Source organism: Erythranthe guttata, chromosome 10, assembly GCF_056151865.1.
Source record: "Erythranthe guttata isolate IM_541 chromosome 10, IM_541, whole genome shotgun sequence".
Lineage (NCBI taxonomy): Eukaryota > Viridiplantae > Streptophyta > Magnoliopsida > Lamiales > Phrymaceae > Erythranthe > Erythranthe guttata.
Window position 1 is genome coordinate 7,709,003 of NC_142542.1, and position 18,140 is coordinate 7,727,142.

The window sequence follows — 18,140 nt, forward strand, 5'->3', positions numbered from 1 at the left end:
GTAATCAAAATAAAACATATAAAAACATTGTGTGATTCCTTTTCTGCAACAACTACAAATTAAAATTGCCCAAAATCCAGGTGAATATCATAAGAGCAATAGCTACAAAACAATGAGCAGTGGTGTCTCCAACAAATCGAGAAATTGGGGCCATGGCTTCGGCCAAGGCAATTCGTTCGCCTTTGAAACTGGAAACCGAGACACCTTTTGTTATTGCGGGATGAAGACATGTACAATCATCTTGGATCACCTTAAATCCGGACAATCGCTTTTTAACCTGTCCAAAGCCTAGAACTGTAAATCTAATTATTTCTGTAATTTTTTTTTTTTGGATTTGAAATATGATTAACTATGAACTATGAAGCCCAGAACTGTAATCTGTAATCTGGAATTACTGTAATCTATAATAACCATAATTCCCAATTACATTACATATTTTTAGGCTTCATAGTTCTAGGCTCATGTAATCACATTGGGAAAAAAATAAAAATCTACAATTACTGCAATCTGTAATTGGCTGCTGACCAAGTGATTGAGGATTTCTGATATTGCAGTACAATATCTGCCAATAGAACAAACAATATTAACAACAGTCTTGATGATAATGCAAATTCCAGAAAAATAAGCTACAAAGTGCATATTCTCATTGAACCCAAAACACAAGTCCTAGGATCCATACATACTCAAATTGTGGTGCCCTCATTATTTAAAAATTACTTATATTCGTTAGATTTTGGATAATGCAATAACTACTAAACTAGGTTTTTATAAACAATAAAAATTAAAAACCAACATGTACACTCTTAATGTTATTGTAATTACATGTTGTGTTAATTTAATTCGGCTATGTATTCAGATTTTGATATACACTTCTTTAAGATTACATAATTGTATGAAATCCCTACATGGTTTATATATCACACTACGAGTTGCAAGCAAATCTTCACCCTGCCACCAAATTAATTATGAATTATAATCTATTTATTTTCTGAGTCAAATTTATCTTACTACATGGCCAATTTTTAGATTATCAAAAAATCACAAGGAAACTGATGGAAAACAATGATCACATCACAATCAAAATTGAACACAACATCACCAACCACTAACAGCAGAGATGATTCACATTTATTAACTAAAAAAAAACCGAGATTAAAAAAAAAATCAGAAATTGGATCAAACCCGAATCCGCAATCAAACTTTAAAATAGACAATAAAACAAATCAACACCACCAAATAAAAAGACAACCTCAAGTTTAAGCCATCTAAAAAGTAAAAAAAAAAAAAAACATTCTTGATTCTTCACAGATAAATCAAAAGCAAAGAAGAAGAAGAAAACCTTGACAGACTGGGGCTGTAAAGCTCGAAAATAAGTACGATAGATTGAGTGGTCAGTCGCGACTTCTACCCCCGAAATTGGATGTGCCTTGATTGTAGGAGCTCGTATATAAGAACATGAAGAACATGTCCCGTTGCTAGGGCTAATCGCGTTTATGTTGGTATGGAGATTGAAGAAGAGGGGTTTTTCTAATTTTATACCCAGTTAGGTGGTAATAATGTTATGAATGGGGGGCTTTTTTGTATTTTCACGAATTTATCCTCACTGGATAATTTTGTCACACCTATTGAGGTGGGATAAGTTATCACATATTTGGGTGATTGTATAACGGGCTTTGTGTCAATAATCGAACCAAATGCCGGATTAGGGGTGACTAATTTGTCAATCACCCCTTATCCCACCAACCAAAAGAGCCCTTATTTGATTATAATAACTTAATTCGTAACCGTAATCATTTTCTCGTCTCTTTTTTTCTCCCCATCCGAATCTGACCACTCCACCACCACCACCACCACCACAACCCAAATCCAAGAGTCTTTGAAGTCCACGTTGGAGACTATGGTGACGACGCGACAAAGAGGATTATGCGACGGTGGTGATGGAGAACGGTGGAGGATAAATCAATGCGTTGTTGTTGTTGTTGTACCAAGGGTAGAATGACTAACGAAGGGTAGATTATGTTTTTTTAGTTTAATTGTGCTGCCTCTATTTGAATATGGTAGTGGTCGTAAAGAAAATTAGGTTTGGGTGGCTTTGTTTTGGTTTTTTTGGTGGTGGTGGTTCTGTTTGGGTTGGTGGTGCGGGTTGTGGTTTACATGTAGTAATAAAAAACCATCAGAATATGGAAGCGGGGTGATGATGTTGTGATGCAGCGGCGGCGTGGTGACGATGAGGAGCAGATTTAAGGTTTTTTCGGTAGATTGGGTGGAAGACGGTGCGCGCGGAGGAAGTACGCGGAGGTTAATCGATTACGTTACGTTTTGGTAGTCAATTAAGTTAATCGACTACGCTTTGGTAGTCGATTAAAGTGTTAATCGAATATATTTTGGTAATCGATAAATGTGGCTTCATTTTTTAATTCATTTTTGGATTTTAGTGTATTAATTCCGATTTGTATATCAATTACAATTTATGTATATTATTTGTTATGTAAAAAAATGTTGATTTTCGTTTTATGTAGTTGTGTTTTGTTATTTTTCGTAGTCAGTTCCTTAATCGACTATGCTTCATAGTCGATTACTATACCTGATGGAGAAAAAAAAATTAATAAACGAAAAACAAGTTAAATTTTTTTAAAAAAAAAGATAAAAAAATATAAAATAATATAAAAAAATTATAAAACAAGGAAAAACAAAAATTGGGGTGAGAATAGTGGGAAGAAGATAGTAGAAGGGCAATTTGGGGATTAAAAACAAGGAGAAACGAGTATGGGTTTTTCTCAAAGAGTAGTTTGTTTATTGGGATTCTCCCTATTAAAAGAAATATTGACGTGTTTTTCTCAAACAACCCATTTTTTTCTGGCAGGTCAGCGCCGTTGACCTATTTAAAAAAAAAACTATTTTTCATTAATATTACTGTCTGAGACAGTAATAATATTATTGTTAACACAGTACTATTAATGTATTAATTAATTTTATCGTCTTGGCCTTCAATATTGTTGTCTCCAACAATAAGATTAGTCTTATCACTGTATGGGGCATTAATATATGTAATTTTACTGTATTAGACAATAATTTTGGTGTTTAACACATTAATTTAAGTAGAAAAAGAAATTAGATAAAAAAAGTTAAAAAAAAAATAATTAAAAAAAAGTCAAGGCCGAATACCGACGGCTGACCGATCGGGAAAAATATTCTAAAAATAAATTTTCCACTTTTTCTACGAAAATACATTTATATAATATTTTAGATTGCTATCAGGATCAAAATTAAGGTTGCATCTATTTGCTATTTCAAAATTTCTAAAAACAAGACCTTACATCATGCAAGACTAAAATATAGATAAATTTACTAAGATCAAGACTGAAAATTACAAATATAACCCCAATATTAATTTTGACATTATTAATTAAAAAAAGGCCTAGTGTCTATTGCAAGATCAAAAAGAAAAATAAAACATGACCATTCTTCTACACCAACAAAACCCAACCTCTTCTTCTTCTTCACACTCATTCTACATATTTTCTCCAAAAAACTCTTTCATATTCTCCAAAACCCCTCATCAAACAAAATCCTCATAAACAAAACATTCAAATTTTACTAAAACTTGCAAGGGAGGACATTATGGACACACAAGACATCAATATGGATGATTCTAAGGTCGAAGAACAGAATGTGATAAGAAATATTGTACCTTTTTACGTTTTGTGATTGTTTTTCGAAAATAATTTTGCGTACACAAAAATTCGACGTTTACAGGTCAATATTTAGCTATAAACACGACATTAAAAAGTCGAATTTTTCAGTTTCTGAAAAAATCGATGCCAGCATGACGTTTTAATTGCTAAAAATCGACATATTGATGTCGAATTTTGAACAAAATATCGATACACAAATGTAGAAAAAAATTCAAAAAATCGACAACAACTTATTGTCGAAATTTAGTGAAAAATTCGACACCATCATGTGTTGAAATTTTACAAGGCTGGGGTCGACTTCATCGGCGACGGCGCGGCGGCGAATCTGCAAGTGGTCCTCTTCTTTCTTCCCTCCCGTTTTTCAATTGTGTTTTCATTTTATTTTTTTTTGTCTTGCAAGAGTAATTTATAGAATTAAGTTTTTTTGTTATATTTCACTAAGGTCATTATAGTCTTTTTACAATCAACAATAAATCTTCTTACAGGTCCACACTTGCGGTTTCAAATTTAGTGGAATCTTCTAGATTATAAGGAATATTCTCAATTTTGGACAAGTTTTATCCCATTCGAGCTCCACATTTTGAAGTTAGAAGCGTCTTTTTGCTTCAATATATAAGATAGTGGTGCATTAGAAACTGTATTTTTTTCACAAAACGAGTTCAAACTAGAGAACATTCCACGAAATCTAGATGATTATGTTGAATTTGACACCATAAAGGTGGAGATGTAAGAAGATTCATAATTGAGAAGTTGATGTAATTATCCAAACATGGAGATTATTTTTCGTAATTTAACCATACATCATGAAGGTAGTTGTAATTTATCCTTCTACTTAATATATTCCTTAAACCAAACAGAGCTTAAAGCCACGGTCAATTTAAAACAAGAGGAAGAGATTTTATGGATGTATACTTTTATATATATATATATATTTTTTTTTTCATGCATACGTACTATTGATGTGAACTAAGAATTTAGACTTGGTAATCCAAATTGGTTTAAATCAAAATGTAGAAATAGTAATACGAAGGACTTTTTAACCCAAAATGAACTCGCATATTATAAACCGGCTTAATCTCACTTTGCACCCTTGAAATATATCATTTTGGCACTTTGCACATTCGAAAAATAATAATAGCATTTTGCACCCCCAAAACACAATAAATCATTCACAATGCACCCTGAATTGAATAATAAATGTAATTTCATTTTTCATTTGATGATTTTTTCGGGGTGCAAGATAAAAAAATTAAATTGTTAATTTCTTGAACCTCCAACCTAAGTTCGAGCGGACAAAGTGCGAAAAAATAAAAATTACACCGGATTATTTAAACAAAACTATATTTTCTTACACAAAAATAAAAAAAAATAAACTTTTATCACTAAATAATTCTATTGATGGATCTTTTATTGTAACTGGTTGAAAATACTAGGTGAAAATATTTGGAAGAAAATATGATTTTCAGATAACTTGGTAACGGAATAGCTGAATGATTTTTTTTTCGTAAATTATTTTATTTTGATAATAAAATAGAATTTTAAATATGTTGATGAAATGTATTTTTATTTTTACACTTTATAGTTTAAAAATGATTGTTGAATAAAAAAATATATTTGACATTTGGCATCCTAAAAAAATATCACTAAAAGTATTAAATTACATTTTTTAGCTTTACAAATTCATTTGGGGTGCATTATGCATGATTTATTGTGTTTCGAGGGTGTAAAGTTCTATTAATTTGTTTCGAGGGTACAAAGTGCCAAAATGGTATATTTCAAGGGTGCAAAGTGGAATTAAGCCTTATAAACCGCTTAGAATACCCTACCATTTGTTTGATTTATTAAGCCTTTGTTTGGATCGTAGATTTCAAAGCGGAGAAATTGAAAGTGTAAGGATAAATTGAAGAGCAGATCTTTGAAATCCCAACATATGTTTGACTATTAAGAAAAATAGCAATGAAAATGTTGAGATGATCTAAAATAGTAACAAATTTAAAATGAACTGCATTAGATGATATTAATGGTAGCGGCTGAAATAAATACCCTTTCTTTCTTACTTCAGTACCAGCAACATAATAAATTAAAAATAAATAGATAATGAATAGGTAATGATATTATTATCCTTAATGAAAATTGACACTACACACAAAAATGTGGGATTAATTTTATTAAGGGTTATTAATGTCATTATCGATTTATTTTGTACTTTTTATATTGGTGGTTTTAAAGTGAAAAATAAACGGTTTTTATTTTAGCGGTCCCCGACCAAACTCGACTTTACAACTCATACTGCCTCAGAATAATTATCCATGTATATTATATTGAACATGTGAATTACCCCTTATTTTATAAAGTTATTTCCCAGCATATATATACATATTTTATATATATATATATATATAAAAGATAATCTTAGAATATTTGAAAATTCAAATAAGAAAGTGGGAAGATAAAAATATGTGGTGTATGTTATTATCCTCCAAGAAAGTAGCTGAGTACGTAGACCTCGTGAATACCTGCATGACAAGACAAATCTGCTTCTGTCCGGCTGAGAACTGGCGATAAAATCCAACGCAAGTTTTAACAGTATTCTACTATATACCCTCGAACGTTATATTTATTATTTTATATTCAGAAATTATATTTTTTTCCCAAATAAGCCTATCGTTTTACTATGTATTATAATTAAAGAAAAAATTAATGTTGTGACACCCATTTTCTAGTTATACTTAATTAGTATTTAAGGAGATGATATCGGAATACTTTGAAATATATAAATCGGGAATAGCAAATTCCGACAATTTTTTTTTTCTTTTAGAATCAGAGTAAGAGTGTCCACATATTACCAAACAAGATTCACTTAATCAATTTCACAAACTATGCATGCATGACTAGAGATTAAGTTTCATTTTAGCAAAGTGAGAGAATTTTGGACAGTTTCGATCTATCAATCAAACAAATTAATAACTCTCTAACTGCTCATGCAAACCACTTGAATTTTTTACCACATGTTCTACTACAGGCCTAGATAACCTAGTAAAAACAGTTTTTAAATACCTTGAGCCATTTGAAAGGAATAATTGAAATGGTACAACTGTACAGTTTAAAATCTAAAGCAGGGGAGTGACCTTTGAAAAATCTTTATAAATTCCCTACTGTTTCAAAAATCATCAAATTCTATACTAAAGTACATTAGTGAGTTAGGATTCCATTACAAGTGGAATAAATCCTTTTGTGTTTTCGGAAAATCCTTGAACGAAATCCATGGTTACTCTTTCCCACTTCCATTCGGGTATGAGGTTGGGTTGAAGAAGTCCGCCGGGCCGTTGGTGTTCCGTCTTAACTTGTTGACAAACTAGGCATTCGGACACGAACTTGGCTATGTCTTTCTTCATTCCGGGCCACCAATATAATTTCTTCACGTCTTGGTACATTTTTTTTTCACCCGGGTGGCAAGAGTAGGGGGTTTTGTGAGCTTCGCCGAGAATTAATTCTTTTATCTCTTTGTTTGCCGGAACGCAAATTCTTCCTTGGAATTTTAAGACTTCGCCGTTGGAGATCGAGAAATTGGGATTTCGACCGGTTGATAGGCTTTCTCGGATTTTTAGAAGTTGATCATCAAGGAGTTGGGCGGATTTGATAGTCGACTCGAGCGGCGGTTCAATGATCAAAGCGCACATGGACTTCCGGCTAAGAGCATCGGCCACGACATTAGCTTTACCGGGGTGGTAAAGTATTTCGCAATCGTAATCTTTGACCAATTCGAGCCATCGTCTTTGTCTCATGTTAAGTTCCTTTTGGGTGAAGAAGTACTTTAGGCTTTTGTGGTCGGTGAAAATCGAACACTTCTCTCCGTAGAGATAGTGCCTCCAAATTTTGAGGGCGAAAACTACGGCTGCAAGCTCCAAGTCGTGTGTCGGGTAGTTCTTCTCGTAGTCTTTCAATTGACGAGAGGCATAGGCAATTATGTTCCCATTTTGCATTAAGACGGCTCCAAGTCCATGCTTGGAAGCATCATTATAGACTACGTAGTTTCCGGTTTTGTCGGGTAAGGCAAGATTCGGGGCGGAAGTTAATCGACTCTTGAGCTCTTGGAAGCTAGACTCACATTCAGCGGTCCATTGGTACTTGGCTTCTTTTCGGGTCAATCGAGTGAGTGGAGAAGCGATTTTGGAGAAGTTCGGAACGAACCGTCGATACTCGATAGTAACCCGCGAGACCGAGGAAACTTCGAATTTCACCAACATTTTGGGGAGTCGGCCAGTTGCAAACGGCTTCAATCTTGCTTGGATCAACCGATATTCCTTCTTTCGAGATCACGTGCCCAAGGAAGTGGACTTGGCGCAACCAAAATTCACATTTGGAGAATTTTGCATAAAGTTGGTTTTCTCGGAGGGTTTGGAGCACGATCCTCAAATGTTCTTCGTGTTCTTCATCATTTCGGGAGTAGATTAAGATGTCATCAATGAAGACGATCACAAATTGGTCGAGGTACTTCCGGAAGATTCGGTTCATTAGATCCATGAAAGCGGCTGGGGCGTTTGTTAGACCGAACGGCATTACTACAAACTCGTAATGGCCGTAACGAGTTCGGAAAGCGGATTTTGGGATGTCTTCTTTCTTGATTTTCAATTGGTGATAGCCGGAACGGAAATCGATCTTTGAGTACACCGTGGAGCCTTGGAGTTGGTCGAAAAGGTCGTCGATTCTCGGTAGAGGATATTTATTCTTGATCGTGACTTTGTTAAGCTCTCGGTAGTCGATACATAGGCGGAGGGTTCCGTCTTTCTTTTTGACGAAGAGGACGGGAGCGCCTCAAGGAGAGAAGCTAGGGAGAACGAACTTCTTACCAATAAGCTCTTGAATTTGTTCTTTGAGTTCTTTAAGTTCTAACGGGGCCATGCGGTACGGTGCTTTGGAAATAGGAGTTGAACCGGGAATTAGGTTGATCTCAAATTCAATTTCACGATCAGGTGGAAGACCGGGGAGATCTTCGGGAAAGACATCGGGAAAATCACAAACAGTTGGTACTTGGGATGGCTCGGGTTTATTTTCGTCGGAGATTTCGACTATGTCGACCAAATGACAACAATGCCCCTTTCGGGCAAGCTTAAGTGTTTTGACGGCGGAGAGGATTTGGAGTGAAGGTGAGTAAGAACCTTGGAATTCCACTGTTTGGCCGTGAAGTAAATAAAGATAGACGGTTTTGGTCGCACAATTAATTTGGGCTTTAAATTTGGACAACCAATCCATTCCGAGAATTACTTCGAAATGGTCTATAGGGAGAATTATGAGGTCGGAATTGAGTGGCTTCTTTTGGATTTGGATTGAGAAATCTTTGAAAAAGAGGTCGGATTCTAAGTCATTGCCGGACGGTAAGCGAATTGTGAATAATTCACTAGATGTAGTAGGGGTTATTGGGAATTTGGCGGCGAGGGTACTCGAGACGAATGAGTGAGTCGATCCGGAATCAACTAGAGCATAAACGATATTGTTACAAACGTAAATTGTACCTGCTATCATCGAAGGGTCGGCTTCGGCTTCATCTTTGGTCATTGCGAACACTCGACCGGGAGCTCGATTTTGCGGTGGGGGTTGTGGGCAATCCCTGATCAAGTGCCCTGGTTTTCCACAGCGATAACAATTGTTGGTGCCTTGAACGCAGTGTCCAAAGTGAGGTTTCCGACATTTTGGGCAAATCGGTCGGGCTGGTGGCGTAGCATGGTTTTGAATCATTGGACGTTTTCCCTTGTTTTGGCTCGGTCCGGGGTGAGGCCTCTTCCATTTGTGAGTAGTGGCGGGTGGAACGGATCGAGATTGACGAATCTCTTGCTCGGCTTGGTCTGCTTCGAGTGCTTTGTCGACTATTTTCCGAAAAGTCGTTACGGAAGACATGCGGACATCTCGTTGAATCACCGGGTTGAGGCCTCTAAGGAAATGGTTGGCCTTTTCGTCAGCGTCTCGGGATATGAATGGGGCGTAGAGAGATCCTTGTTCGAATCGCCTTACGTACTCGGCTACGGACAAGTTGCCTTGCTTTAGCTCAAGAAATTCCTTTAGCTTCTGAGCTCGGAGGTTTTTGGAAAAGTACTTTTCGAAGAATAAGATTTTGAAAGCGCTCCAAGTAGTGTTCGTTAGGTCAATTCCTTCTTTGGTACCTTCCCACCAATGACGGGCTTCTTTCTTCAGTAGGAAAAGAGAACAATGGATTCGATCTCGGTCGGACATTTCCATGTAGTCGAAAATGACTTCGAGGGATTTGATCCATTCTTCAGCTATGGTTGGATCGGGGCTTCCATGGAATTCGGCGGGGTGCATTCTTAGAAACCTTTCGTAAATGGCTTGGGGTGTGGTATTTTGAGTTGGTGGAGGTGGAGGGTTCTGGTTTTGGAGGTTAACAAGGCGTTGGATTTGTTCATTTTGTTCTCGGACGAGGGCGGTGAGGTCTTGTATGGTGCGAGATTGATCGTTCGGACCGTTAGCGGCGTTTTGAGCTCGAGTTTGTGCTCCCGACATTTTAGCACTTTAAACAAATAAACACTTCTCATTAGTTAAGAAATGTGCACATATAAACACATACCTGCCCGAGTTCTTAGTTGATGTCGTCATTCGAGGATTTCGGAGATCTTTAAGTTCATATGGAGATTTTCCGGGGATCGTTGCTCTGATACCACGTATGTGTGACACCCATTTTCTAGTTATACTTAATTAGTATTTAAGAATATGATAGCGGAAGACTTTGAAATATATAAATCGGGAATAGAAAATTCCGACAATTTTTTTTTTCTTTTAGAATCAGAGTAAGAGTGTCCACATATTACCAAACAACATTCACTTAATCAATTTCACAAACTATGCATGCATGACTAGAGATTAAGTTCCATTTTAGCAAAGTGAGAGAATTTTGGACAGTTTCGATCTATCAATCAAACAAATTAATAACTCTCTAACCGCTCATTAAAACCACTTGAAATTTTTACCACATGTTCTACTACAGGCCTAGATAACCTAGTAAAAACAGTTTTTAAATACCTTGATCCATTTGAAAGGCATAATTAAAATGGTACAACTGTACAGTTTAAAATCTAAAGCAGGGGAGTGACCTTTGAAAAATCTTTATAAATTCCCTACTGTTTCAAAAATCATCAAATTCTATACTAAAGTACATTAGTGAGTTAGGATTCCATTACAAGTGGAATAAATCCTTTTGAGTGAGGAAAACCTTGTATTTTATTGTAAATACTACAACGACTCTGTTTCAGAGCAGTGTTGGGAAACAATTCATAATTAATTCATGGGTTATCCAAATAATGCAAAAGAACCATCAAAATGAACCTAACAGAGAGTCCTATAATGCTGTAAAATTTCATGCAATAATGTATGGAAGAGATAATTAACACGAATTATCAAACTACTAGACAGAACATAACACACAACTAGCCGACGGGCATTTTATAAGGTTTTTATGAAAACTTGCCCTAAGGTTACATAAGTTTTTGAGGAAATACCATATCATGTATCAAAAGAGGTAATTTTACTCCTAAGTAACATTACATATTATGCATCAATTGTAAGTTCCTCCAATAGGCGGGAGAGAACGATAATAAACACCTAAAACGGTGTCGAATATCTTTAAAAGCAAAGTGTACAAATAAAACCACATTAGTATATTAAGAGCACCCAAAATCCACCATGCCTCCATATGAAATTTACCGATTTACCTTTACCTTCTCGGTTTACCTCTTAGAACTTTTCGATTTACCTCATAAACCTTCCTTTCATCATTTCATAAGGAATAAGAGGAGATCCTTCACAAGGGAGTCGTCATTCTTTTGCACATACATTCAGTCAAGTGCTCATACAACGTGTAAGAAAAATTATTTTCTTTAGTCGGATATCCTTTGGAAAAATCAAGTAAAACCATAGACAATAAGCCTTCATTTATTTGGAACCCGTTTCATAAGTGGAATCAAACCACACACTCTTCATCTCATTTTTGGGGTACCGGTCCCTCATACCCCGTGCTTATTCGATCTATGTTTTACAAGACTTTCCAACTTTAAAAACGTGCAAGTGAGGTTAGTACATACTTTCATTCAATTCAAGCAATTTGATTAGGTGTGTGAGAAAACATTTTTCGTTCGGATATCCTTTGAAAAATCAAGTAAAACCATAGACAATAAGCCTTCATTTATTTGGAACCCGTTTCATAAGTGGAATCAAACCACACACTCTTCATCTCATTTTGGGGTACCGGTCCCTCATACCCCGTGCTTATTCGATCTATGTTTTACAAGATTTTCCAACTTTAAAAACGTGCAAGAAGTAAAGTTAGTATATATTCTTCATTTCACATATTCAAAGTTAGCTTTCACATAAGCACACATATTTCCGCATATTTCACAAAGGCACATAGTTTAGTCACAAAATCACAAAAACAAGTAAGACACATAACAACTCAAGCAAAGAATATAGATCACATATTTACACATATAGCAACGCAACTCAAAGCATTCGGTTATTTATAATTACTATCTCCAAGTTTCATTAATTAAAGTTCAAACCCTCTTTCTCAAGAGGCTTGAAGTTCTCTTTCAAGTAACACCAAATTTCTATTTATTTCATTTTCTTTCCAAAATATTCGAACCATCAACAATTCAATCACACAAAATTCCATTTTTATTAATCTTGTTCTCGATTTTTATCTTCGTATATTATCTTATTACACATAGATCATAAACCATGGATCGTAAGCTTCCTCGACCCGGAGGGAGTACACTTACAACCACGTAGGTCGATATATATAAACATAGAAACATATACTTATATATATCACATATAGATTACAAATAAACCATGGATCAAGTACTTTCTTCGACCACGCAAGTTTACGAAAACCATGGATCGAAGTTTCCTTAAGATCACGCAGGTCTAGTATATATATATACATACATAAAAAAATAAATTACAATATTATTCTTAGTTCTTCAAGATTATATCATTTAAAGCTTAGATTCTTACATGCATAGATGATCTAACAATAAACAAGTAAAGTACTATAAGTTCCCAAATTTTCGGCCATTAAGAACAAAGAAGGTGAAAGTAGAAATAATATTGGTGAAGAATCACTTGTAGCAAGAATATGAAATTCTCACCTTAATCTTCTTAGAAAATTGGAAGGGTGTTCTTTCCTTTTCCTTTGGCCAAGAATTTTACTCTTGAAAGAGAGATTTTGGGGCTTTCCTACACTATAATTTCGAAAATTGGGAGAAGAGGAGAAAGAGAATTTTGATCTTTGATCTCTAGGATGTGTGGGGAATATGAGAAAATTGATGAAGGCTTTGGTTCTATTTATAGAGTTGTGGGAGACTTGCATGCTTAATAATTAAGGAGTGGTCTTTTTGCAATTTAGGCAAACTTGGGGATTATCTAGAGGGAGTTCTTTGCAATTTCATTTAACTATTCAAAAAGAAATTCAAAAAAAAAAAGGAAAATCTTAATACACATGGGTTCACCTAGAGGAGGGTTGTACTCAAGGAAAATTTTGGTCTTGTGTTGTACCATGGTTAAAATGGAGGGATGAATAGGAGGAATTTTCTATTTCTATTTAAGAAAATATGTGAATTAAAATTCTCCTAACAAATGAGTACTAGCAATATAAATGAGTATGATTAATCTCTAAATATAATAATTAACCAATATGATCAATTTAAATTCGTCCAAAATTATTTCGAACTAATGCATTCTGTATGAAATTTCACCGGTTATCACATAAATAAAAATCTTAAACTAATAAACGCACATTAAAGATAAAATCACGTTAACTAAATAGATGCTAATTAATGAAAACTTAAATTATCGGACACGCGGGGTGTTACAAATGTATATAATAAAATTATTCAATCCTTTACACTCAATTCTTAATTGTATTTCCAATACACAAAATCCAATTTTTACTTTTCTTTTGAAATTTTTTTTCGAAAATTAAATTTTTGTCGTCGGTTTTTAGCATTGATTTTTTGAGTTTTTTTTTCCGCTGCCGGTTTCCGGTATTGACAGTCGGTCTCCGGCGTAGACTTTTGACCCATAGTATAGTGGTAAGTATTCCCGCCTGTCACGCGGGTGACCCGGGTTCGATCCCCGGCAACGGCGCCAAAAACTTGTTGGGCGAAAACCTACACGCAAGTGCACGTATCGTACAAGTAATATAGTGGATTTTTTAAGTCCAAGTATCGATCCCACAGAGAATATTTAATTATCTAATCCTAGACGCTAAATTCTACCAATTGTTTTCAAGCCCACCCTACACAGTCGAATTTGGAAAAGATTAACTAAATTAAACTATATTAAAAAGCAAATTAAAAAGACAAGAACACGAAAGCAATAAAAAACGAAGGTTTAATCAGAGTAAACAAGCCTAGGATTTTATTCTTCCCCCTATGTGATTATTATTCCCCCAATTCCTTCAATTATGCAAGCAATTAACCCGGATTATTAACCTGAGATGCTAAAATAATCATAACCCGCTTCCGCGTGTATTACGATTCTAATACTCTAGATTCAATTACTATATTCCTATGCAATTAATTCTAGAACACAGCATTAAGCACAAATCTCAATAATGGCTACCTAAGAGATTAACTATATTCCTATGTTAATACCACAAAGGCTCTTCTACCACAGTTCTAATTATTAACCCGATCTTCCGATTCATGCGATTAACAATAACATAAAAGCGCATAAAGTGGCCAGTTTCATGAACTTAATAAAACAAGAAGAAGAAATAATCCGGAATTAAAACTTGCATAAAATCATAGAATTGGGTTCATAAATCCCACATAGGGTTCCAAATAAAATCCTAGAAATAAAGACTTAGCTACTCGTAATTCTTATGATAAATAAAATAAAATAAATTAATTAAATAAGAAAAACTATGCTTGAATCTTCGTTGATCTTCTTTGCTCTTGAATTTGCGTAAAAAGATGGATCCCCAATTGTGTGCTTGACTTGGTCTTATATAGGGTGAAGAACTTGGGGAAGAAGGCAGTTTCCTTGTGCAATTAAAATCCCTTTACTGCCCAACTTCGGGGTATGGGACGGGGGTCCCATAATTTGCCCTAAAACTGGGACGGGGGTCCGAGCCTTGTTTCTTCAGAATTTTGATATTTTCACTTTTGACCCATATTTTCGCCAAAATTGCAGTTTTGACCCCATACTTTTCCAATTCTTCAATTTGTACCTAAAATACAATAAATCAACTTTTTAACCACCAATTATCGTTAAAACACACCAAAAGCTCAAATAAAAAGTTACGATAAAGTGTAAAAATATACACTTAACAGTAGACTTTTTTTTTAATCCATTTTTTTACGTCGCCGCTAAACGTTGACCGTAATTGTACTGCCATTAACAGTAATTATACTGTCACTGACAATACATTAACGTAATTATACTGTCGTTGTCGTTGACAGTACAATTACAGTCAGTGACGATATTATTATTATATCATTTTATTTATTTATTTTATTTGATTTGTTGACAAGTCAACGTAATTATATTACTGTCGTTGATAGTAAAATAATTGTAAACACAATAATATTACTGTCAACCACATCAATATTATTATTTTTTTTGGTTCTTTTTGTTTTGTTTGAGTTGTTAACGTAATAATATTATTGTCTACTATTGTAATATTACTGTAAACACAAAAATATTATTGTGGTTGGTGGTAATATTATTGTCGTTATAGTAATATTACTGTCAACGATGGTAATATTATATTAATTCTTTTGGCTTTTTAAAATGTTTACCTTTGGTGAACGGTCAACATATTAATATTACTATATTACACAATCATAATGACTTTTGTTGTGTTAATATTACTGTGCTAGAGATTAATAGAACAATATTATTATGTTAAACTATAATATAGTTCATATTACTGTTTTTAACAGCAATATAGTTAATATTGTTTTCAACCACAACAATATTACGGTTTAAACGGGGAGACCGGCGGTCAACGGGCGGGACGGAAGAAATTGTACTCAAAACTGTGTTTTAGATCAAAATTCAATAATTTGTTAAATTTGGGGTGAAATTGAGGTTAAATTAAAGGGCTAAATACAGTTTGCACCCTTAAAGTATAGGGTTGGTAACACTTACCCCCTTAAAGTTACAAATGTAACACTTACCCCCCTCATTAATGATTTAATGATAAAACTTTGACTTTGAATGATGTGGCATTTTTTCTTCCCAAATTGTCATTCTAACTATAATATTGATGCATATACAATAATATATTTTCAATAATATTTCAAAAACTAAATTTTATAAAATATAATAATTATTAAAAAAATATTTTTATTTATGTTTAACTTCACATTTTAATTACTATAGACCCTACTATAAATAAAAATCTCAATTATTTAAAAAAATATATAAAATACGTTAAACATTTGAAAGAAAAAAAATATTTTCAAGACTTAAACGTCCAATATTTTTTATAATAATTATTGATTTGGAAATTTATTTCAGTTACTTAAATATAAATTTCAATAAAAAAATACTTAGACGTATAAATTGTAATTTCTTATTAAATTTTGAATACATTTTGTGATTCTCAAAGTAAAAAATGGGATGATTACATTAGAGTCATATACGCATAAAATAACTATACAAACTATAAAATCATAATTAAAATTCGAATAATTATTAATTTTTTATTAGCTACAAATGAACACAAGGTAATACAAAAATGAAACTAAAATTCAATTTTTTTCATTAGCAAATTTACAATATTGAAATAATAAAATTAAGTTTTTGCAAAGTTGTCGATTTTTTTATTATTACATATTCATTATTTATATAATGGCTAGAAGGACAATTTGGGGAGAAAAAATGCCACATCATTCAAAGTCAAAGTTTTACCTTTAAATTCATTAATGAGGGGGTAAGTGTTACATTTGTAAGTTTAAAGGGGTAAGTGTTACCGCCCCTATACTTTAAGGGTGCAAACTGTATTTAGCCCTAAATTAAATTAACTGATGAAATTGGAGCATATTTAAATGTGAGGGGATATTTTAATTTTTTACAAACCTATGGACAATGTGTGGAGTTTTTTGTAAAAGAGTTTTTTGTCTGGACTCCTTTATGAATAAGTACCCATTGATGGACACTTTACGAAAAAAGAGACTAAAACCTATAATACTTGGGCACTTTGCAAATAAGTCAATCAATTGAGAAATATTCATAAAGGAGTCCAGACAAAAAACTACTTTACAAAAAAATCCACACATCCAACGAAAAGATGTTAAAGAAAAAAAGAAAAACAAAATTGAAAAAGTCAACGCTGGAAACCGGCGACAAAATTAGGAAAAAAATAAAGTAAAAAAATCGACGCCGGAGACCGGCGGTCAACGGCGGGATGGACGAAATTGTACTCAAAATTGTGTTTTAAATCAAAATTGAATAATTTGTTAAATTTGGGGTGAAATTGAGGTTAAATTAAATTAAATGATGAAATTGGAGCATATTTAAATGTGAGTGGTTATTTTAATCTTTTACAAACCTTTGGACAATGTGTGGAGTTTTTTGTAAAAGAGTTTTTTGTCTGGACTCCTTTATGAATAAGTACCCATTGATGGACACTTTACGAAAAAAGAGACTACAACCTATAATACTTGGGCACTTTACAAATAAGTCAATCAATTGAGACTTATTCATAAAGGAGTCCAGACAAAAAACTCTTTTACAAAAAAGTCCACACATTGTCTAGAGGTTTGTAAAAGACTAAAATAGCCCCCGCATTTGAATATGCTCCAATTTCATCCTTTAATTAACATTAATTTGACCCCAAATTTCACATTTTTTTCAATTTTGACCCATAACACAGTTTTGAGTACAATTTCGTCCGTCAACGCCATTGAATTTTATTTTCCTTCCTGAATTTTATGCCGGTCTCCCGCGTTTACTTTTTCGATTTTTTTTCTTTAACATCTTTTTGCCCTCGTTCAAATAACAATTTTGCTGTGGTTGACAGTAATATTTACTATATTACTGTTAAACACAGTAATATTAACTATACTACAGTTTAACATAGTAATATTGCTATATTAATATCTAACACAATAATATTAACGCAACAAAAGTCATTATTATTGTGTTATAGAGTAATATTAAGATGTTGACCTTTCAATAAAGGTAAACATAATAAAAAGCTAAAAGAATTAATATTGATGTGGTTGACAGTAATATTATTGTGTTTACAGTAATATTACAATAGTAGACAATAATATTATCACATTACTCCGTCAACAACTCAAACAAAACGAAAAACCCGAACAAATAATAATATTGATGTGGTTGACAGTAATATTATTGTGTTTACAATTATTCTACTGTCAACGATAGTAATATATAATTACGTTGACTCGTAAACAAATCAAA

The 18,140-nt window shown here is 33.6% G+C and overlaps 1 protein-coding gene across 1 annotated transcript; it reads right to left on the reverse strand.

Moving 5' to 3' along the window:
- Positions 1-8,510: 8,510 nt before the first annotated feature.
- On the reverse strand, positions 8,511-13,004 carry LOC105949226 (uncharacterized). The gene is made up of 2 exons (XM_088824603.1): positions 12,851-13,004; positions 8,511-10,218 (listed from the first exon to the last, which is right to left on the reverse strand). Exon 2 carries the CDS (start codon positions 10,209-10,211, stop codon positions 8,511-8,513), a length of 1,701 nt encoding a protein of 566 aa, XP_088680729.1. The 5' UTR covers positions 10,212-10,218; positions 12,851-13,004.
- Between the last annotated feature and the right edge of the window lie 5,136 nt (positions 13,005-18,140).